Source organism: Microcaecilia unicolor, chromosome 2, assembly GCF_901765095.1.
Source record: "Microcaecilia unicolor chromosome 2, aMicUni1.1, whole genome shotgun sequence".
NCBI lineage: Eukaryota > Metazoa > Chordata > Amphibia > Gymnophiona > Siphonopidae > Microcaecilia > Microcaecilia unicolor.
The window spans coordinates 12,429,514-12,453,214 of NC_044032.1; the positions used below are offsets into that span (position 1 = coordinate 12,429,514).

Genomic DNA, 23,701 nt, shown 5'->3' on the forward strand with positions numbered 1-23,701 from the left:
GAGACTGTTTGTTTCTACAAGAGACTATTTTGAGTTCCTTTGCTTTTCTGCTGCTCATCTCTTGCTTCTGAGAGAGCTTGCTGCGGAGGTCCCATGGCTTACATGAGAGTCCTGACAGAAGGAACCTTTATCTGACTGCCAACAGTCTCACTACTTCCAGCTTAGTGCTACTGCTTTCCGTTGCCCGCCAGGGCGGGCCTTTGACTAGTCTCTTGTGCTCTTATGTTTACTTCTCTTGTGCAGCTAGGCTCTCTTACTATTTACCAATATTGTATGCTTAAGGTTTTGTTTTGCTTTAGCTAGTGTTTGGATGTGCAGCTAGGCTGCTTATTGTCCTCTCTTCTCTTACATTATTGCTGTGCCGTTTGTTTCCCGTTTGATTTGTGGGGTTTTTTTTTGCTGCCATTAAAGCTGCCTTAGTTCACCTCCACTTGCAATCCAGTCCAGTTCTTTGGAATACTCTTGGGACTCTGTCTACCCAGAGGTGGTTGAGTGATCTTCACTCAGCCACCTCTGGGCCAAGGGCTCACAAACATTGGGTTTTTCAGAACCCCTGACTGGTACAAGAAGCTCAGCTGAACTGGAGTGAAAGCTGTCATGTTCAATGCGTGTTTCAATCCTCCTTTGATTTCTGTGTACTGTATTTCAATTCTAGTTTAATCCCTGGAGGGCTTGAACACTGGTTCTGGCATGATTTTTGGGTAGTGTTGTTTTTTTTTTCTTTGATCTGTAACATATTCCACATGCCTGTCCCTCCCTCCAGAATGTCTCTCCCAGACACTGGCTACGATCTGATATGTCATGAGTTCCATTTTCTTCTTCCAAGGATTATTTGTTGACTGTGAGAAATTTCTCTGGGGGTCAATTTTCAGATATCTAAATAATTGCACACAATTGGTCATCGCCTTGTAGACACCCCAGTGCAGCACAGTGAGAGTCCATTACGTAACGGCATTGTTAGGTTGATTGTGAGCCCTTGGGCCTAGGCCGAGTCCTAGGACAGACCTAGGCCAAGGCCTAGGACAGACCAAGCTCACGCTATACAGTAACAATGGGCTACGAAGCCCAGCACACTTAGGGAGACCATAGAGCACCACCAGAAAGGGAAATAGACCACTTATATGGATCACAAGGCCAAACTGGAACCCACATGTACAAGCGTAAAGGCCGCAAGGCCGAACTGGAACCCAAACACGCAAAAAGAACAGAGAGAAGTTCAAGAAGGGACTGGTACTTGGGCCGCGCACACAGTGCCACACATAGACACCAACAAAAGGTCACCAGACCAAACACACAGATACAGACAATAACCAGAATATGGGAACTCACGCAGAGAGGCAACCCAAGCTGTGCCACACAGCTAAATGAAGGAGTGACCTACACAGGATCCAAACAAGAGCTACATCAAGAATATGGTAAAAGGGAAACCATACACAAAAGACAGCAAAAGCAAAACAGCTAGATAAGGAGCAGTCCACAAACAGCAGGTAAAGGGTAAGGCAGACTACAGAGAGAGACTGCTTCTAGTTACACAGCTTAGACAAGGAGCAGCACTCACAAGAACCAAGCAACAGATACATCAGGTATAGGGTTAAGGCAGACTACAAAGGAACAGTGCTCACAAGAACCAAGCAACAGATACAGCACATAAAGGGTTAAAGCAACCTACAGAGAGAGACTGCTTCTAGGTATATGGGTCAGACAAGGAACAGTCCTCAACAGATACAGCAGGTAAAGAGTTAATAGGGAAGTCCAAACAAAGGAAGTCAGCTCTTATCAGGGACTCAGCCAGCACACACAGCAGAGAAGGGAAAGGCAAGGCACACAGGGAAGCAAGAAGACAGGGAAACTGAACACAGCTGCACAGCAACTAAGTAATCAGAGAAGGAGCTGGCTTGTACAGAGTCACAGAGCAAACACAGACAAAGGGAATAATGGCAACCATACAACAAAGAATTCACTCTGTGCCACACACACAGACTAAGTGGAAGCAAGGTAAGCTCAGAGCTGAAGGAGATAACGCTAGAGCGTCCTATGCAGGCAGAGGTATGCTTAAATAGAGTCTGACATCAGCTGCCTCAGACATCAGCCCAATCCCTGACAGGGCTAATCAGGAGCGAGATCCAGTCACTACCCTGCCTGTTACAGTAGGATCATAACAGGCATCTGGGCATTAAGAGTCAGTTAAAGAAAGACTAACGTAACCTTATGTTTAGTCTCTCACAGTTACACTGATGCAGCTGCAGGTAAATGCATCAAGAGCATTTGTAAGTTAGGTGTGTAACTAGGAGCTTCGTCCATGTCTCATGCCCTGTGCGGTTATGCGTTACAGCACTTCTGGGCACCCTTAAGGGACAGTGATTAGGGTGCTTACTTTTCCCTGCATTTACCCACACAAAGGCACTTGATCAACTTTACATGGGTGCTTTATACCATCCACACTTTGCAAGTAGTTTACAAGACGAGGTTGCCATTTGTTAGAAAATGAGTTCACTGAAAACATGTGCATTACCGTTGCCTGTGGATGGTTATAATCATTACAGAGTGTGAGTGTGCTTTCCACAATCCCCAGTACACACACTTTGCAGCCGTGACTGGACACATCACTGGGAAAGTCTCTTCTAATCCAGCTAGACAGGCCCACGGGAACATTGAGGTGGACGGGGAAGAGTGATTTTCAGAGAGGTAGGGCGCACGTCTGTAATTCTAAAAGGGAATCCGGACACCAAGATTCTTTCATGGAATCCTGGCATAAATCGGCAGAAACACATCTACATTCAGGCGCCTAAATGTGGCAGTTTAGCATGTGACTTCACACACGTAGGTCCTGCCTTTGCTGCTCCCCTGTGAACACGTCCTTTGCATTTATACACTAAAGGCCAGATTCCGTAAATGGATCTTAAAATCTAGACACATCTAAAAAAAAGCACTTATCGCTATTTACAACAGGCCTAAAGTTAGGCCACTTACGCCACTGAAAACCTGGTGTAAATACCCACACATAGATGTAGGCGTGTTCCCCTGAATTCTATAACTATGCGCTGTGATAAAGTCACATCCAGGATAGTTGGGTTAAGGCAGTTTCAGTCTGAAATACAAGTCCCAGAAGGCATTGCAGGCAAGGAGCCAGAGGGTGAGATGAAGAACCCGGACTGGACCCCTAGCTGCAATCAGGGAAGACATGGGTGTAAGCTGGCAGGTTGTGTAGAGTGGCTGCCACTAGGTGGAAAGAGAGTGAGGAAACCCTGTGTGCAGGAGCTTATCATTGGTCTCATTAGTCTAATGCTTAACTCAGCTGGTTTGGGTGTGAGGAAGCTAATGGAAGGAGAATGATTGGCTGTGGTAGTTGAAGCCAGGGATTGATTAGGCAGGTGGGAAGGAGTCCCAGGAGTGAAGTTCAGTTCAGGAGAGAGAAGCAGAAGGAGAGAAGGAGTTGCAGGCTGAAAACCCTTGGGCAAGGAGGTCCCTAAAGTACTGGCAATTACAGACTGAAATTCCTTGGGTGAGAGGAAGTCCCAAAAGTATTGAATTCACTGTGAAGCTGATGCAGGGGAAAACCCTTGGGTAGAAGGGGTCCCTAAAATATTGAATTCTCCTGAAGGTAAAGAGGATAGAAGGTAGAAACTGCTGCTGGGTGACTGAACTTTGATGATGAACTGAAAGAACTGTTTGTCTTGGGAATTGAACTACTGTTTATTGTGCCCTGGATAAACAGCCCAGACTGGAGCTGACTGTGAGCCTGTATTGAATCCTGGTATGTGCTGATAGCCTACTGCTTAAAGGAGACTATTTGCCACACACTTTCAGGTGGCTTATATGTGCTTAAGATTGAAGGTGAATGCTGCTGTTGGAACTGTGTATTAGAAACCTGCATGGAATAAAAGTCCCTAAGATTGAAGTTACTGGTGGACATCTATTTCTTCATTGTACCGGGAGCCTGTGGCTGGAGGAGATTGTTCTATCCTTGGCTGCACAAGAAGGGTACCAGGTTACAGCACATAAATTTGAGTAATGCCCTGATGCACCCACATCCCCTTTTCAGCTACACAGGTAAGAATTTATGCTCACCTGTTGTTAGAATATGCATTTAAAAAGCGCACATAAATTCCAATTGTTGCCAGTGATGTTAATTGGTTGTTATCAGCCAATTATCAGCACTGATTGGCTCATTACCCAATTAAGGTGTGTATGTAAATTGGGCGTTCACCCAGTTAACAGGAGAGACCTTACTGCTAAGTCAGTGGCTAGTGGTAAGGACTCAGACCCAAATGGGCATTTGCCAAGTTTTATTTTGATGCATGTCCATTTTCGGCAAAAATTTAAAAAGGCATTTTTTTTTTTGCAGGTGCACTGAAAAATGGATTTGTGCGCACCCAAAACCCATGTCTGCACTACTGCAGACCATTTTTCAGGGCACCTTAGTAAAAGTACCCCTTAGCGAGTTGTGCAAATAAATCTCAATACCAATTAATGCTAATAATTGCTTGTCAACATCCAATTAGCAACACTGGTTAGCTAGTTAACCAGTTAAGTTACGCTTTTCAGGCGCCATCTATAGAATCTGGGTGTAAGTGCTTGCATTCTACATATTTACATGCCGTGTTATGCAGGGGGAGGGGTGACTCAATTTTGCTGTCTCTGGGAATCCTCTTTTTTTCCTTCTTATTCTCATTTACAACCAGAAAGTTGCTTCTACTCATTGACCCTGAACCATGTTTAGTTGTTTTGAATAATATTGGTGACTTTTCCTGATGGTTCCTCGATTTTGACCACTGACCCTAAATTTACTGTAACTTACAATTTCTAATGCACTGTTAGCTGTACACAGCACTGTACAGATATTCTTATGAGACAGTTTCACTCCATAGAGCAGACAATCTATCAAGACAAATGTACATAAATGTATCTATTGTAGAGAAGAGTGGATCCAAAAAACCTCTCAGATGGTGTCTTCTTAAACAAGTTCTTTATTGTAAAGTGAATAAAAATGAATAAAAACAACAGCTGTTGTTTTTATTCATTTTTATTGGGCTGTTGTTTTTATTCATTTTTATTCACTTTACAATAAAGAACTTGTTTAAGAAGACACCATCTGAGAGGTTTTTTGGATCCACTGTTGTTTTTGCTTCATTGCTCTGCTGTGGAAAAAACACCTTCTGTGCGGGTTGGTCTATTGTAGAGAAGCAATGAAAATTGAAAAGCTGCCTTAAAATGGTGGATTTTTGACTGGATGTGTAACGTACCATCTTCTCCCCATGTCTCTTTTGATGAAAAGCTGCAACTGCTACTTGAATTTACTAAACTAATAATGAGTCAATATTCATCTGTCGTTCTTAATTTGTGACTTTGCTTTTGGACCTTTTGAGAGAAGGAAGGTTATAAATATATAACATAATCCCAATAAATAGCATATATTCAGCTGCATTGAATTTGATAGTAGACCATTGGCTGCCCACATCTTATTTTGGGCAATGTTTACTAAGCAGAGTTATAGGTGCATTAACATTTTGTACGTGCGTTAACCATGTACGCGCGTTAACTCTACGCGTCTACAATATCCTTATAGGCATCTACATGGTTAGTGTGCACGCAGAAGCAGAAACAAGTCAATAAAATAAATTGCTAAAACCATAACAAGCAATACAGGTCAATAAAATAATATAAACAATAAAAAATACCAAGCAGAAACAGGTCAATATACTAATATAAATAATACAAAATATAACAAGCATAAACAGGTCAAGAAAATAAAATAAAAAATACAAAATATAGCAAATACAAACAGGTCAAGAAAGTGCCAAAAAAACTCCATATAATAATTTAAGAAAACAAAATAGAAAAATAAACAGAACAAGGGTTGCAAATAGCCCATTCATTGTTCCTTCCATTAAAATGTTGGAAGTGCCTTGAACTGCTTGCAAAAAGATGTATCACTAAAATGCAGAGTTCAGTGGGCAATGCATTCCACAGGATTAATGTCACAACAGGCTCGCTCACGAAACTCGCAAAGCTGTGTCAAAATAACCAGCAGTCACTGACTTTCTGATCATAAAGCTCTAGAGGGTGGTCATGGGTCACTGGGGCTCCTTTTAGCAAGCTCTGGCCAGAACTGGCGTGTGTTTACTGCAGATGAAAACCAGGCTTCAATCTGTTTCTGTGAGTCTGACGTCCTGCACGTACAATGTGCAGGACGTCAGACTAGAACGAAACCTTGCGCGGGATTGGAAAGAAGAGGACCTCGGCTCGGCTGGCGGGGGTTGGGGGTCCCCCGCCAGCAAAGGTAGGTGACGGCAGGTTGACGGCGGGAGGAGGCGGCCGGGGGGGGTCGAAGTTGATGGCGGGGGGGGTCAAAGTTGGTGGCATGGGGTTCAGCAATGGTGGTGGGGGGGGGGGTCGGCGGCACCGGGAGGGCTAAAATGTGCCCCCTCACTTCAGGCTCTAGACCCCCCTCCCACCAAAGTCTGGCTACGCCCCTGTTACTAACAATAACTCCGCAAGTTCATTTTTCAGTTCTATCAGTACTCTGGGGTGAATACCATCCTGTCCAGGAGATTTGCTACTCTTCAGTTTGTAGAACTGCCCCATTACATCCTCCAGGTTTACAGAGAATTCATTAAGTTTCTCCGACTCGTCAGCTTCGAATATCATTTCCGGCACCGGTATCCCACCCAAATCTTCCTCGGTGAAGACCGAAGCAAAGAATTCATTTAATCTCTCCGCTACGGCTTTGTCTTCCCTGATCGCCCCTTTTACTCCTCGGTCATCTAGCGGTCCAACCGATACTTTTGACGGCTTCCTGATTTTAATATACCTAAAAAAAAATTTTTACTATGTGTTTTTGCCTCCAATGCAATCTTTTTTTCGAAGTCCCTCTTAGCTTTCCTTATCAGCGCTTTGCGTTTGACTTGACATTCCTTATGCTGTTTCCAGAGCCGCCGAGAGACTGGGCTGGGCCCGGGGTAAGGCCGCCCCCCCCCCCCCCAGAGGTCATCGTCGTCACCATCTCCACCACCGGGCCAGACCCCCTGAATTCAAATTATAGCGCCTCATCTCGACCTCGCTTTCCCTCCCTGTGTTCCGCCCTCGTCTGACGTAACTTGCGCGAGGGCGGGACACAGGGAGGGGAGGCCCGAAGGGAGGCGATCTGCAGACTGCCGCTGCTGCGCTTCTTTCACACGGAGCGAGGTCGAGATGAAGTGCTATGATTTGAATTCAGGGGGGCCCTGCCCAGTGGTGGATGGAGGGGGCGGGTGGAGGGGACTGTGGCGCCAGGCCCCCCTTGGAGGCCCGGGCCCGGGGAATTTTGTCCCCCCTGCCCCCCCTCTTGGCAGCCCTGGCTGTTTCTTATTATTTTCAATCGATTCCTTCTTCCATTTGCTGAAGGATTCTCTTTTAGCTCTAATAGCTTCCTTCACCTCACTTTTTAACCACGCCAACCATCGTTTGGTCTTCCTTCCTCCTTTTTTAATACACGGAATATATTTGGCCTGGGCTTCCAGGATGGTGTTTTTGAACAGCATCCACGTCTGATGTAAAATTTTGACCCTCGTAGCTGCTCCTATAAGTTTTCTTTTCACCTTTCTTCTCATTTTATCATAGTCTCCTTTTTTAAAGTTAAACACTAATGTATTTGATTCCCTATGTATACTTACTTCAAAGCTAATATCAAATCCGATCATATTATGATCACTGTTATCAAGTGGCCCCAACACCATTACCTCCCGCACCAGATCATGTGCTCCACTAAGGATTAGGTCTAGAACTTTTCCTTCTCTCGTCGTCAGCTCCTGTACCAGCTGCTCCATAAAGCTGTCCTTGATTTCATCAAGGAATTTTACCTCCCTTGCGTGCCCTGATGTTACATTTACCCAGTCAATACCGGAGTAATTGAAATCACCCATTATTATTGGCTTGCCCAGTTTGTTTGCGTCCCTAATTTTCTTTAACAATTCTACATCCGTCTGTTCATCCTGGCTAGGCGGACGGTAGTACATTCCTATCACTATCCTTTTCCCCTTTACACATAGAATTTCAATCCATAGTTCAACCTTTTACTTGAACTTCCAACTTAGGGGACCTGTTGTAAATTACCATCTGAGGTCATTTCATAACAGGACGCCATTATGAGAAGTTGATCGTATTAAGTCTTTCTAAATTAATTCCTGCACTGATGCATTAGAGGATCTGGAGCATGGATTTCAATAGGTAGCATCAGGAACTACAACTTCCATACTGCTTTGGGGTGGAAGTTCAAAAGCAGGACTGGCCATGGCTTGGGTGCATCTAGATTCCAGATTTCATGCCCATGTAGAAGAATTTGTGAAATAACGCTCTCGTTTGCAATGGTGGTTTTCTGGGTGGCTGAAACTATTTGGTGGGATTCCTTTAAGCGTAGCAGCCCCTGGGGACTTTGTCTTTTAGAGGTGTAGGAGATAGAGAAATGTCTCTACCCCAACTATTTCTGTCTAGAGACAGCACTGCTAATATCGGAGTTAACAGCCCATGTTGATAACCCCCACCTAGAAAGATACATGTGTGTACTTGCGTGTTTTATCGAGTTTGGGCATTCATTGCTGGCACATCTCTGCTCAGCCCAAATTGCACCCCAGGGAAGACCTGTGTACCGATTGCATAACAGTAGACCCACTCTTCCCTTGCATCTGATTCACGCTTATAAAAACGGCCTTTGCACATGATTTAAGCTTTCTAAATCCCCTCCATTTGATAAAACACAGACACATGTGCTGATTTCATGCATGTACAAAGCTGCTCTTGCAGGAAGTTGAACTTTCTGTAGCCTGTTTTATGGTTTTTAGGTACCTCCTTGTCTTTGCACCCTGTTAAAGAAACCAGCAAGGCAAGCGATCCACAAAATCCAAAATGGTGATGCAAAGAAGCAGCAGATCACAGAAAGAAAAGTCCTTTTAAAATGCTTTATTCATGACAGGTCAAGATCTAAAATAAAGCTGACACTGGCCGTGTTTTGCCCACACAAGGGCTGAATCAGGGGCTAAAGGCAACCAAGAAGTGTTTCACAATCACTTCACCATCCTGGTGCAAAACAAGAGCCTCACACAGCAATCGAACAGCGCCTAACTAGCAGCCAGTGTTGGGCTCATTTTACTTTTTGACCTCAAATGAAAAAAGTGTTTTAAAAGGACTTTTCCTTCTTTGCACTGCCACAGCAACCCTGTTATACAATTTTCTGAACACCTTTGCTATTTCTGAGACTTTGATGCAATCAAGACTGGCATCTGGGCCTCAGTTGAAAGGTACTAAATGGTTGCCTGTACCCTGTGGTGTAAATCTAACACAATGATTTAACCCTTTCAGATGCAGACAGTGAAAGCAGAGCGGGAGTCTCCTCACAACCCAGGAACATCGAGCCAGACAGTGGAGGTAGGACACTTTGCTAACAGGATCAGCGGCATCCATACGGTTATTTTACTCCAGAACAGGGTCTACCGTGTTCTTAATAGTTATTCATTTATTAGATTTATATCTGCCTGTCTCCAAGACTCAAGGCGGTTTACAATTGATGTACATATTTATGAACCAAATCTTAAGTGAAATAGTTTGGGAACCTGGGTCTGTCATATAAGTGCCCTGGGTAAGTTGCCTCAACCCCCCCCCCACCCCCACCCTTCCCCTCCCATAGGGCAGTGTCTGGCAAGAAGTAGAAAGCCCAGCAGGCATCATTTCATCAATAATTATATCTCTACATTTCTTTTTGTTCAGTTACAGAAAAGCAGCATGCATCTACTCTTGGTACAGGTATGATACACTCCCTACATCATTCCCTTTTTTACTACAGCCATTCATCTCTCACTCACTCTTGACATCTGCAATATCTACCCATCTCTTACCCTCTACCTACATCCATCTGTCGATCTCTCGCTCTCTTCATCTGCTTTATCCACTTTGATCTCTTCCTACAGTAGCTCTCATTCCATTTCACATTCTTCCTGCATCCGTCATCCCTTGATGAGATTGTAAGCTCTGTCGAGCAAGGACTGTTTCTTCATGTTCAAGTGTACAGCACTGCGTACATCTAGTAGCGCTTTAGAAATGATAAGTAGTAGTAGTAGTCTTCCTATATTCATCCATCTCTCACTTTCCTCATATCTGCTCTATCCATCCAGCTCTTGCTGGCTACCTACATGTGCAATATTTGTCCATCTCTCTACCTATATCCTCCATCCATCTCTCACTCTCTCCCTACACCCACTCTATCCATCTTACTATTTCCCTGCACTCTCCTTCTCTGTTCATCTGCCTTATCCACAATGATCTCATCCATTTCTCATTCTTCCTGCATCCGTCATCCCCCGATGTCGTCCTATAGTCATCCATCTCTCATTCTCTTCTTACATTCATCCTTCTCTTGTTCTCTCTACAACCTCTCTGTTCAGCCATCTCTCTCTTACGTCTACATCCATCCCTCACTCTCTCCTGCATCTACTCTGTCCATCCCTCACTCTCTTCTTACATTCGACCATCTCCTGCTCTCTGCCTCCATCTTCATGTCTTCCTACCGTAACTCTATCCATCTCTTGTCTCGCTACATCCATCCTTCTCTTCTTTTCTTCCTACATCTGCTATATCCATTCTTCACTCAAGCTCTTCCTGGATCAATCCAACTCTCATTCTCTTCCTACATCCTCTCTATCCATTTTTTATTAGCACTTTTCTGTCCAGTCTGTTCTTCTATCTTACTGTCTTTCTTTCTGCCTGAAAATACTTATCTGGTGTTCTAGTCATTTGTCTGTATTTTGGGAGAAAATTGCAGACCTGTTAGTTTGACTTTAGTGCAAGGCAACGTAATAGAAGCAATAGTGAAAGAGTAGTGCAATAAGGGGTCCTTTAACAAAGGCGCACTGAAAAATAGCTTGCAGTAGTGTAGGCACGGGTTTTGGGTGCGCAGAATCATTTTTCAGCGCACCTGTAAGAAAAGCCTCTGGGGTTTTTTCCCCTGAAAATGGACATGCGGCAAAATCAAAATTGCCTCGCGTCCATTTTGGGTCTCAGACCTTACCACCAGCCATAGACCTAGTGGTAATGACCTACGTACTTCAGATGCCACTTGGTGCACATCAGCTACGCGCGCCAGAAAATAAAAAATATTTTTCAGACGCGTGTAGTGGACACCCGCCAAAATTGAAGTTACCACAAAGGCCACACAGTAACCGAGTGGTAACTCCAATGTGGTGTGTGTTGGGCGTGCTTAGGTCCCTCCGTGGCTTAGTAAAAGAGGCCTAAGTGTGCAATGCACACTGCTGCTGTTTATCTGATTTTTTTAATGATTTTCAGCAATCCACATTGTTGGGCTCTTCTTTAATGTTGCATTGCAAATTATGGGGCCCTTTTACTAAGCCATGTAAGTGCCCATCCTGCTTATTTTCGAAGGAGAAGGGCGCCCATCTTCCGACACAAATCAGGAGATGGGCGTACTTCTCCTAAGGTCGCCCAAATCGGCATAATCGAAAGCCAGTTTTGGGTGTCCTCAACTGCTTTCTGTCACAGGGACGACCAAAGTTCAAGGGGACGTGTCAACAGTGTACAGAAGGCGAGACGGGGCATGGTTAACAGATGGGCATCCTTGGCCGATAGTGGAAAAAAGAAGGGCGTCCCTGACAAACATTTGGCCAACTTTACTTGGTCCTTTTTTTTTCACGACCAAGCCTCGAAAAGGTGCCTGAACTGACCAGATGACCACCGGAGGGAATCGGGGATCACCTCCCCTTACTCCCCAAAGTGGTCACCAACCCCTTCCCACCCAAAAAAAAAATTAAAACACATTTTTTGCCAGCCTTTATGCCAGCGTCAAATGTCATACCCAGCTCCATGGCAGCAGTATGCAGGTCCATGGAGCAGTTTTTAGTGGATGCAGTGCACCTCAGACAGGCAGACCCAGGCCCATCCCCATCCCTACCTGTTACACTTGTGTTGGTAAATGTGAGCCCTTCAAAACTCACCTGAAACCCACTGTACCCACATGTAGGTGCCCCCCTTCACTCCTTAGGGCTATGGTAGTGGTGTACAGTTGTGGGGAGTGGGTTTTGGGGGCTCAGCACACAAGGTAAGGGAGCTATGCACCTGGGAGCAATTTGTGAAGTCCACTGCAGTGCCCCCTAGGGTGCCCGGTTGGTGTCCTGGCATGTCAGGGGACCAGTGCATTACGAATTCTGGCTCCTCCCATGACCAAATGCCTTGGATTTGGTTGTTTTTGAGATGGGCGTCCTCAGTTTCCATTATCGCCGAAAACCGGGGACGGCCATCTCTAAGGTCGACCATCTCTAAGGTTGACCTAAATGCTGAGATTTGGGCATCCCCGACCGTATTATCGAAATGAAAGATGGATGCCCATCTAGTTTCGATAATAGCGGTTTCCCTGCCCCTTCACCAGGACGTCCTTAGAGATGGGCGCCCCGTTCAATTATGCCCCTCCATGTGTGCCCAACATGTGTCAATTTGGAGTTACCACCTGGGTACCGTGTGGCCCGTGTGGTAATTTCATTTTTGAAACACGTCCATTACACATGCCACAAAGTATATTTTATTTTCTGGCACCTGGCAAAAATCAGGCGGTAACTGCAACTTGACCCTCGTAGGTGATTACCACACAGTTAATGTGAGAGGCTTTACCGCTAAGTCAATGGCTGGTGGTAAGGTCTCAGACTCAAAACGGCCGCGCACCAATTTTTATTTTGCTGCCTGTCCATTTTTTGGCAAAAATTTTAAAAAGGCCTTTTTTACAGGCGCGCTGAAAAATGGTGAAAAATGTCACCAGTATATACCAGTCATTTTTTCCAAATCTTGTATTTCTATTTGTAATTATATTCGTCCTTTGTCACCTTTTTAATCTAATAATTATCTAATATTTATCTAATGTATATGTTTTTTCAAGATGTTTTCACTTTTTTATTAACTCTGGAATTTGTTGCCAGAGAATGTGGTAAAGGTGGTTACCTTAGCGGAGTTTTAAAAAAGTTTGGACAGCTTCCTAAAGGAAAAGTCCATAGGCCGTTATTAAATGGACTTGGGGAAAATCCACTATTTCTGGGAAAGCAGTATAAAATGTTTTGTATTTTTGGGGGATCTTGCCAGGTATTTGTGACCTGGATTGACCACTGTTGGAAACAGGATGTTGGGCTTGATGGACCTTTGGTCTTTCCCAGTATGGCAATACTTATGTACTTATGTAATGTCTGCAAATGGCTTCTTTATTCACCTACCTATCACTCCTCAGCCAGGTAATATGGACTACGATCTTGGTCATAGTGCAGCCTATATAGGAATACTGCACCCTAAATTACAATAGTGTATGCTGCCTAGAGATATTGAATCCGCTTTAAGGGTTAAAAAATTGTGTATAAGATAACTATTTGAGGCTGAAGAGAAGGAAGCTTAAAAGGAATATCTTTTCCACACCTGAAACCGAGTTCTTATGAAGGTTGCAAGACTTGAGATAGTGACAGGACTGCAGCGTATATGGGTGAATGTATCGTGGAAGTGCAACATTTATGCACTAATTAGAATTCTTCCATATATGCTTCTATTTTTTTTTTTAACATATGTAGTTCAGCCTAGGCGCAATTCTGTAAATATGTGGATATGTTACATATCTGGAGTCTGGACTGAGCCTGGGTCCACAGGTGACCAATAGAATCCAAGAGGTTATGCACCTACCCCAGGCTCTATAGCTCACACTTTAATTCTGTGCACTCACCTAACCTGTCACACTCATATTCTATCATGGAAAGGAGGCTCCTTTTTAGAAGATGCTTCGATCAGACACCCTGTAGGCATCTTTATTTAGGGACGAGGGGGGAGGGAGATCCACAGAGGACAGTGGCGTAGGACAGATAGAACTGGATAGATGGGGGAAAGGGGAACCCAGGTTTTCTGCAGTGGAGGAGTAGCCCAATGATTAGTGCAGCGGGCTTTGATCCTGGAAAGCTGGGTTCAATTTCCACTGCAGCTTTTGTGACCTTGGGCAAGTCACTTAACCCTCCATTGGCCCAGGTACAAAAACTTTGATTGTGAGCCCCCTAGGGACCGAGAAAGTACCTGCATAGAATGTGGACAGTGCTGCGTAGGTCAAGTAGTGCTATAGAAATGATCAGTAGTAGCAGTTTTCTGCTGTTTGTACCAAATTATCCTCCGCCTGTCTGTCTGTTCATCCCTCTGCCTATCTGCTCATGTCTGGGACTGTTTCCCTGTTTTGTGTCACTCGTTAACGTTATCCACGTCTCTCCTTCTCTAGGTGACATGCTGGCCATCATCTTTGCCGTTCTCTTTGCTCTTACTGCACTGTCCTTCTTCATCTATGTCAGAAAACACAGGAACAGAAGCAGACGGTAAGAGGAAACAGCCGTATTAGCTTAACGTAAACCAGCTGTTCGTCATTAAAGTGTGTTACTAGTTTCTTTTAACAAAGTTAGTAATGCTCTTGTAGGCTTGTGTGGCTGCTGTCACAGTTCTGGGTGGTGACACGTCTGAGTTTCCTTCACCAACATTTCAGGCATTTTGCTTTTTTTTTTTAATCACAAGTCCCACCTACCAGGGCCGCCGAGAGGGGGGGCAGGGGGGGGGACAAAATTCCCCGAGCCTCCAAGGGGGGCCCGGCACCGCAGTCCCCTCCACCTGCCCCCCTCCGTCCACCACCAGGCCAGGCCCCCCTGAATTCAAATCATAGCGCCTCACCTCGACCTCGCTCCATGTGAAAGAAGCGCAGCAGCGGCAGTCTGCAGATCGCCTCCCTTCGGGTTTTCCCTCCCTGTGTCCCGCACTCGTCTGATGTAACTTGCGCAAGGGCGGGACACAGGGAGGGAAGGCCCGAAGGGAGGCGATCTGTAGACTGCCGCTGCTGCGCTTCTTTCGCATGGAGCGAGGTCGAGGTGAGGTGCTATGATTTGATTTCAGGGGGGGTCCGGCCCGGTGTTGAACGGAGGGGGGCGGTGACGACGACGACCTTTGGGGGGGCGGGGGGCCCGGCCCAGTCTCTCGGCGGCCCTGCCACCTACTCACTAATAACATTCATTAATAGGGTCAGATTCTGTATATGACGCATGAAAACTCCACGCAGAATAAATTTCTGCCTAAGCATATTCTGTAAGTGGCATCTATATTTAGACGCAGTATATAGAATACGCTTAGTTGACATCACAGCGCTTAAAACTATGCACATCCATTTACAAGGGAAACATAGCGTCAATGCCTGTGCATAGATTTAGGCGCACAGGGGCATATTCTATAAGAGTGCGTGTACATTTCCCTGCCTGTAACCACGCCCCCTTTTTGACTGCACGCATTAGAATTTAGGTGCAGTGTGTTACAGAATACGCTTAGTGAGTGTGTGCGTAAATTCTAATTATTGTCAATTAGTGCTCATTATTGCTCAATAAGAGCTCTTATCACCTTGTTAAACCAATTAAGTTACCCGTGTTGTTATAGAATATGCCTAGATTTCGGCCTGAATCCCGGGGACAGTGTGCAAATACTGAGTCTGGAATATGCTGAAGTTACCAACACTGTCCCCTGCGAAGATCTAGTCATTCCACCAGCAACTCAAGGTCAAAGGCTGGCCAGCGCCTGCCGTAAATGCACTGTATTCTATCGAATGCTCAGTCCTAACACTGATATTGGTCTTGGACAAGTAATGGATCCTTTGCCAACTGAGACTGCTTTTATTAAACGAACATAATTGATATCAATGAACTTCCAAAATCATGTCCAGATGCTTCAGGGCTTTAGGAAAGAAACAGGTACTCCTATTACTGAAAAATGTGCTGTAGGGCAAACAACCATAAACTCCAGGAGGTGGTGAGTAGATTATCAGAACTGGAAGTTTAGTTCTCAGAGACGTCAGGAATAATGTGAGGTTTAGAGACCTCCAAAACCTGCAGCATCCTAAGAGGAGCACATGGCAAACTGAAGTCATTTTTCTGGCTTTTTAACATCAAGTGCTAACCTACTGAGGTGGACTTTTAGAATCGATTGGGATGGCTGAACAAAACCCCCAGGTAAGTGAAGCATTAAATACTTCATAAAAAAGGGAATTACGGGGCAACATCAGTGTATATACAGGAAATAAAGTTTTGGATCTAGAGGCTGTAATCACAATAAATAGTGGTGGTGGGAGTCGACACTAATTAACATATACCCAACTCAATAACTCCCACTGCTATTTGTAAAAAAAGGGGAATGGTTGTTGGCTACGCAATGGAACCACATTGAAAGCGTTGAAAATTTATGGGGGGGAAAAACCCTCAAGGTGCCTGGATCAAAACGACCTCACAAGCAACAATCGATCCTGGTGACCAATCACTCGGTCTTAAGAGGATCCATTCCTTATCATAGGCAAAAAACCACCCCAAAGGTTCAAGTGAAAAATTGAAAAAAATGGAGAAACCAAGAGGTAAAATACTGTGAACCTCTCCTATGTGTCCTAACTCTTTAACCTCAATCATTAATGTCTGTATCGCGGTACAGGTTGCTGCTCCGTGTCTATCAACCAATACACAATTCACAGAAACAATATTCAGCAATGTACTTAGCTTCTTGAATGATCTTTCATCCTATGATGAGGAATGGATCCTCTTAAGACCGAGTGATTGGTCACCAGGATCGATTGTTGCTTGTGAGGTCGTTTTGATCCAGGCACCTTGAGGCTTTTTCCCCCCATAAATTTTCAAGGCTTTCAATGTGGTTCCATTGCGTAGCCAACAACCATTCCCCTTTTTTTACAAATAGCAGTGGGAGTTATTGAGTTGGGTATATGTTATCTAGAGGCTATAATGACAGAGGCTGAGTTGGATTCCCAAGGTCAGCTATACTTTCCTGTTATGTTTTACCTTTTTTTTTTTTTACCTTTCAGTTTAGTACTTTGTTTATTCTGACACCATTTGTTTGTATATTATTTTACATTATTTCATCACATTTTGCTTCATTGTTTTTAGACATTAGATTTTGTATTATGTTTTATAAGTTTATATCAGTTTTATATGTTTATAGAATCCCGAGGCAGGCATTTTGGTGCTGAAATACGGCAGCTGGGTCAAGTCATTAGAGTTGTTTTGATGATTTCCAATAAAGATCACCTTTCTTGAGCAAGCGTCTCCCTTGGTTCTTTGGAAGAGCCAGCCCACCCTCCTCTTTCAACTCCTCTTTGGTGTTTCTGGGACATAGACTTAGAAGTCCGCCTGGCTCTGTCCTTATGTTCCAACTACTGGAGTTGCGGTCAAAGCCCAGTCCAGCCTATCCGAATCCATCTTGTCATTTGCGGGACCCAGGCTGTAAAAGTCTGCCTAGCACTGTCCTTGGTTCCAGCTACTGAAGTTGCCGTTGAAGACCTTTCCAGCCCATTCTAAACTGGATCGCCGTATACAGAACACAGACCTACAAAGTCTGCCGGCACCGGACTTAGTTCTTCACAGCCAGTCGCCATCTAAGCGCTATGCAATGGAACTTAAAAGTGGAGTTGTTCTGTCAAATTTCCATGATCTTAATATCATTCAAGCAGCAATATTTTGTAACAATTTCAACCTGGATCTAAGCGTCCCTCACACATCCATGACTGGGACGTAGTTACAGTATATTGGACTATATTCAGGAAAGACAGGGAAGGAAGAAAGGGAGGAAGAGTGATGTTATAGGTCAAAGATAAATCTAATGCAATCAAATTTAATCAATTAATTTATAATCCCGTATCTAAATTCAAAGCGGATTATGAAATTCAGCATCTGAGAAAGAAAGCCATGAAAATATACATTAATAAACAGAAATTGACATAATTAAAAACTATAATATAGTCCTAATAAAAACTTATGAACTAAAAAAAGATTTTAAGTTTCTTATGAAAAGAATAATAGCAAGCAGTAAGCCTAAGGTCATTGAGAAGATTGTTGATGCAGTTACTCTACTTTAGACCAAAGGAAGAATTAAGTACTAACTTAAAATGCAAATATTCTATAGAAGGGAAATGTAAAATTAGATTATTATTAATCCAAAGAGTCTAAAAATTGGTGTGTGAGATATTCTGAGGAAGAGCCCTCAAAGATTTGATCGATCAAAGAAGCCAGCTTAAAATATACTCTTGCCTCAATCGACCACCAATACAAATTAGACAAAAGTGGACTCGCCTTGTCAAACGTCCGTGATCTAAACATCAATCCAGCAGACATATTTTGTAATAATTGTAACCTGAATCAAAGTGTAAATGAAATAATTTAATAAAAATCTTTACAATAATCTAAATGAACATAAGAATATAAGAAAAGCCACAGTGGGTCAGACCAATGGTCCATCTAGCCCAGTATCCTGTTTCCAACAGGGCCAATCCAAGTCATAAGTACTTGGCAGAAACCCAAATAGTAGCAACATTCCATGCTACCAATCCCATGGCAAGTAGTGGCTTCCCCATGTCTATGTCAATAAAAGACTATAGACTTTTCCTCCATGAACTTGACCAAGCCTTTTTTAAATCCGGATATGCTAACTGCTGTTACAACATCTTCCGACAACGAGTTCCAAAGCTTAACTATTCATTGAGTGAAAAAATATTTCCATGCAACTTCATTGAGTGTCCCCTGATCTTTGTACTTTTTGAAAGAGTGAAAATCGATTCACTTTTACCTGTTCTACTCCACTCAGGGTATTGTAAACCTTAGTCATATCTCCCCTTAGCCTCTTTTCCAAGCTGAAGAAACCTAGGCACTTTAGCCTTTTTTCATACAGGAGGAGTTCCATCTCCTTTATCATTTTAGTTGCTCTTCTTTGAACCTTTTCTAATTCCGCTATATCTTTTTTGAGATATGGCGACAAGACCTAAACGCAATACTCAAGGTGAGGTCCTGCTATGGAACAATACAGAAACATTGCATTTGTTTAATGTCATCTGCCATTTGGATGCCCATACGTACTTGTGTTGCCATACTGAGACAGACCGAAGGTCCGTCAAGCCCACCATCCTGTTTCTAACAGTGACCAATCCAGGTCAGAAGTACCTGGCAAGATCCCAAAACAGTACAATACATTTTATGCTGCTTATCCTAGAAATACAAAAAACTATATGGCTTGACTTACTCCTATTATAAATGTAGGCTACTAAAAAATGTATAGATTGAGGAGAAAATCATTAAGAATACTTGCAGTTAATAACAAGGTGGAGCCTCATATCTTTTTGCACGGATATTCATATCACTCCCCTGGTGACTCTATCAACATAGAGTCACCAGGGGAGTGATATGAATATCCATGCAAAAAGATATGAGGCTCCACCTTGTTGTTAACTGCAAGTATTCTTAGTGATTTTCTCCTCAATCTATACATTTTTTAGTATCCTAGAAATAAGCAGTGGATTTTCCCCAAGTCCATTTTATTAACGGTCTATGGACTTTTCCTTTAGGAAGCCATCCAAACCTTTTTCAAACCCCGCTGAGCTAACTGCTTTTACACATAAGTACATAAGTATATAAGTATTGCGATACTGGGACAGACCACACTTGATTTTAAAGATAAATTACATATTACTAACAATAGTTCTGCAAGTTCATTTTTCAATTCTATCAGTACTCTGGGATGAATACCATCTGGTCCAGGAGATTTTCTACTCTTCAGTTTGTCAAATTGAGCCATTACATCCTCCAGGGTTATAGAGATTTCATTCAGTTTTTCTTACTCATCAACTTTGAATACCATTTCTGGCAGTTTTCTAATGTCCTAAAGTCTAACTGCAATTTTTCACAATCCGCATGTGTTTTAACTTTAAATAGTTTTGTGTCATCTGCAAATTTAATCACCTCACTTGTTTTAAAGTTTTGTTATTCTACAGAAACCTGTATTGAGACTGAGCATGTTCAATGTTATTAAACCAGGCCTTTATATAGTTTATAGATTAGAATAGAACTGGAGAATTAGAAGAATTTGTAAGATGTATTCAATCTCATGCAAAATAATAAATTTCAAAATAAAAATAAATTTTATGTTAAAGTAAGAAATAGGCATTAAAAGTAAAATAGGGAGACCAAAAAAAAAATCACCTCACTTGTCATTCTGATTTCCAGATCATTTATGAATATGTTAAATAGCACCAGCCCCAGTACAGATCCCTGCGGCACTCCACTATTCACCATTCTCGATTGAGAAAAATGACCATTTAACCGTACCCTCTGTTTTCTGTCCAATAACCAATTGCTAATCCACAGAAAGATATTTTAATTTTCTCATGAGTCTCCCATGAGGGACTTTGTCAAACGCTTTCTGAAAATCTAGATACACTACATCAACCGGTTCACCTTTACCAACATGTTTATTCACACATTCAATGAAATGAAGTAAATTAGTGACGCAAGACTTCCCTAGGCTGAATCAATGCTGAATCCATGTTTATCTATGTATTCTGTAATTTTATTCTTAATAACAGTTTCCACTGTTTTGTCCAGCTCTGACTTCAGGCTTAGCAATCTGTAATTTCCTAGATCAACCCTGGAACCCTTTTTAAAAATTGGCGTTACATTGGCCACCCTCCAATTTTCATGTACTACAGATGATTTTAATGACAGGTTACAGATCACTAACAGCATGTCAGAAATTTCATATTTGAGTTCTTTCAATGCCCTGGGTTGCATACCATTTGGTGCAGTTGATTTATCACTCTTTAACTTATCAATTTGGCTCAGTACGTCTTCCAGGTTCACCAAGACTTCTTTCAGTTCCTCTGCATCATCACCCCTGAAAACCATTTCCTGTACCGGTAGATCTCTTACATCTTCTTCCGTAAAGACTGAAGCAAAGAATTCATTCAGTCTTTCTGCTATGTCCTTGTCCTCCCTGAGTGCCCCTTTTGCTCTTTCATTTCCTCTGCATCATGTTTCTCTTCGTATACTGTTTTAACTTTATTAATACTTTGCATCTAACTTGCCAGTGCTTATGTTGCTTCTTATTTTCTCCATTCAGGTCCTTTTTCCATTCTTCGAAGAATATTCTTTTGGCTGTAATAGCCTCTTTCATTTCACTTTTTAACCATGCTGGCTCTTACCACCTTTGTATATACGTGGAATGCATCTGATCTAGGCTTCTAAGATGGTATTTTTAAACAATGTCCATGCCTGATTTAAAGTCCTAACCTTTGCAGCCGATCCATTTAGCTTCTTTTTAACCATTTTCCTCATTTTATCGTAGATCCCCTTTTGAAATTTAAATGGTGCTTGTGACCAATATATCAGTAACCTAATGGCCCTATGAGCAATAGTAGATGTGTCTATTATGTGTACGAACACAAGGTCCTATGATCAAAGACCCTACGACCAACTGTCCTATGGCTAAGTAGGGATGACCTTTTTGCCATAGGATTATTTGGTCATAGGACCTTGGGTTCATATGCATAATAGGCACATCTACTATTGGTCATGGGGCCATTAGGTTACTGATATATTGGTCACAAGCACCATTTAAATTTCAAAAGGGTGACTACTATCCGTCTTTATTTGCCGTCATTTACTGTGTTACATATTTGATTGCAGAGCTGGTATCCTTCAATTATGGTTTGTTTCTTACTTTTATCCTAAATCAGCTGTGAGGTTCCATTGCTTTTTATTGTCACAATATTATTTAAAGTTGTCTTGCCATGTTGTTATACCGATGTGTGTTGTACTGAGGTTGGGATTTTGTTTGATCACTAAATTAAAATTAAGGGGCCCTTTTACTAAAGCTTAACATGCTAATGCAATTAACACAGGCTAAATAACTATGAAGACCTTTAAGGACCCTTAATTGGGGAGGGGGGGGGGAGTCTTTTATTATTCATTTTCTCTATATTTGCATGATATTTTATTTGTTATTATTTGTTACATTTGTATCCCACATTTTCCCTACCTTTTGCAGGCTCAATGTGGCTTACATATAACCGTTAACGGTGTTAGCCAATTACGGTCTGAACAAATACATGGTATGAATGAATACAAAGTGATATTGTAGTAGAATCAGGTGCATGTATGGTAGTATCCAAAGTATACAACAGGAGAAATACGTCTACGATGGGGAACACAGTAGTCAAAAGTAGAGGCTGACAAAAGACCAATCAATTAGGTTGTATTTATAATTTCTTTTGTACAACCATTTAGTTTTGTAGCCCTCAAGGGAGAGTCAGGCAACAAATATGAATTTTTTTTTCTTGTCCCCATCTCTTTTCTTAGGTTTAACACCGAAAACAAACCCAATGTCATCTATAAAGCAGCAACGACTGAGGAGAACATTGCTTGACAGACAGAAATCCCAGCAAAGCCAACTGAGCCAAAACAGTGTAAAATCTGAAGAAGTATCATTCTTACTACAGCTTAGAGACGTTCCTACCAGGACTTTACACAACACATCGCCAAGCGCAGTCAGAACAATTTGTGATGTTGGAAAATCTGGTATCTTATACTATTAATGTGCAACAGGAAGATCTATTATATACATTTCATCTGAGCTACAGACATGGACCTTAGCTGTGTCCACTTCTCAACCAGTGTCATAACCTTCACTCCAATCCACAGCTTCCAGCAGACGCTCCTACACCTAATCAACCATATGAGTAATGACTTGTGGAAAACCTTAACCCAGCTATTTAGAGTTAATACAACCACCATGCCAAGCACCATCCTCTCATCTACCCTGTGCAATCTTTATCCCACGGCTGACCTAGGTTTCTGTGGTAGATTCTAAGTTAGTCTTTCCTACCAATTCTACATGGTAGGGATGTAAACAGGGCAAACATTTTTGGTTTATGTTCAGCTCCTTTGGGCTTCTTTCCCAATTTCATACATAGTTTTCGGTTTGTTTCACACATTAATTTTTTAATTTAAAATGTTTTAATGCATATTAGAACTGCATAATGCACATTAAAACAGCATTTGTATAAACTGGGTGCTAACCTTTACGTACACAATCCATTCAAAAATGTATAGGATACAAGTGCGTACATGAGAAGATGCCAATATTCTGCAAAAGCAAACCTATATATGGAGCATAAATGCAAGGGAACATAGACATGGGTGGAACATGGGCTGAGTACAGGCGGGGGCTCACACTTTTCTGTTATTTATTCGGGTAAGTTATGTACAGCCCTGCCACATTTAGGTGCTTGTACTTAGACCAGCTCTAAGGCTGGTGTGGGGCAGCATAAATATTAGGTAAATCAACATGGGATGCTGTTACTCTCCCCATCATTAAAGCCTTACAGCGGGACTTAGAGTAATGATATAGTATACTGTTACTCTCTCCATCATTAAAACCTTACAGCCGGTCCTAAAGTAATGATATAGTATGTTGTTACTCTCCCCATCATTAAAGCCTTAAAGCGGGTCTTAGAGTAATGATATAGTATACTGTTACTCTCCCTACCCATCATTACAGCAGGTCATAGAGTAATAATATAGCATACTGTTACTCTCTCCATCATTAAAACCTTAAAGCGGGTCATAGAGTAATGATATAGCATACTGTTACTCTCTCCATCATTAAAACCTTAAAGCGGGACTTAGAGTAATGATATAGTATACTGTTACTCTCCCCATCATTATGCCTTAAAGTGGGTCTTAGAGTAATGATATAGTATACTATTACTCTCCCCATCATTACAGCCTTAAAGCGCGACTTAATGATATAGTATACTGTTACTCTCCCCATTATTACAGTCTTAACATGGGTCTTAGAGTAA

The 23,701-nt window shown here is 42.5% G+C and overlaps 1 protein-coding gene across 1 annotated transcript in view; it reads left to right on the top strand.

Moving 5' to 3' along the window:
• CA9 (carbonic anhydrase 9) overlaps positions 1 to 23,412 on the top strand; it is a 230,676-nt gene extending 207,264 nt beyond the window's left edge. The window contains exons 13-16 of the mRNA XM_030192759.1: positions 9,334 to 9,399; positions 9,739 to 9,774; positions 14,267 to 14,360; positions 22,197 to 23,412. Of these exons, the coding sequence (XP_030048619.1) occupies positions 9,334 to 9,399; positions 9,739 to 9,774; positions 14,267 to 14,360; positions 22,197 to 22,263 (263 nt within the window). The 3' untranslated portion in view covers positions 22,264 to 23,412. The remainder of the gene's footprint in view (positions 1 to 9,333; positions 9,400 to 9,738; positions 9,775 to 14,266; positions 14,361 to 22,196) is intronic.
• The last annotated feature ends 289 nt before the right edge of the window (positions 23,413 to 23,701 follow it).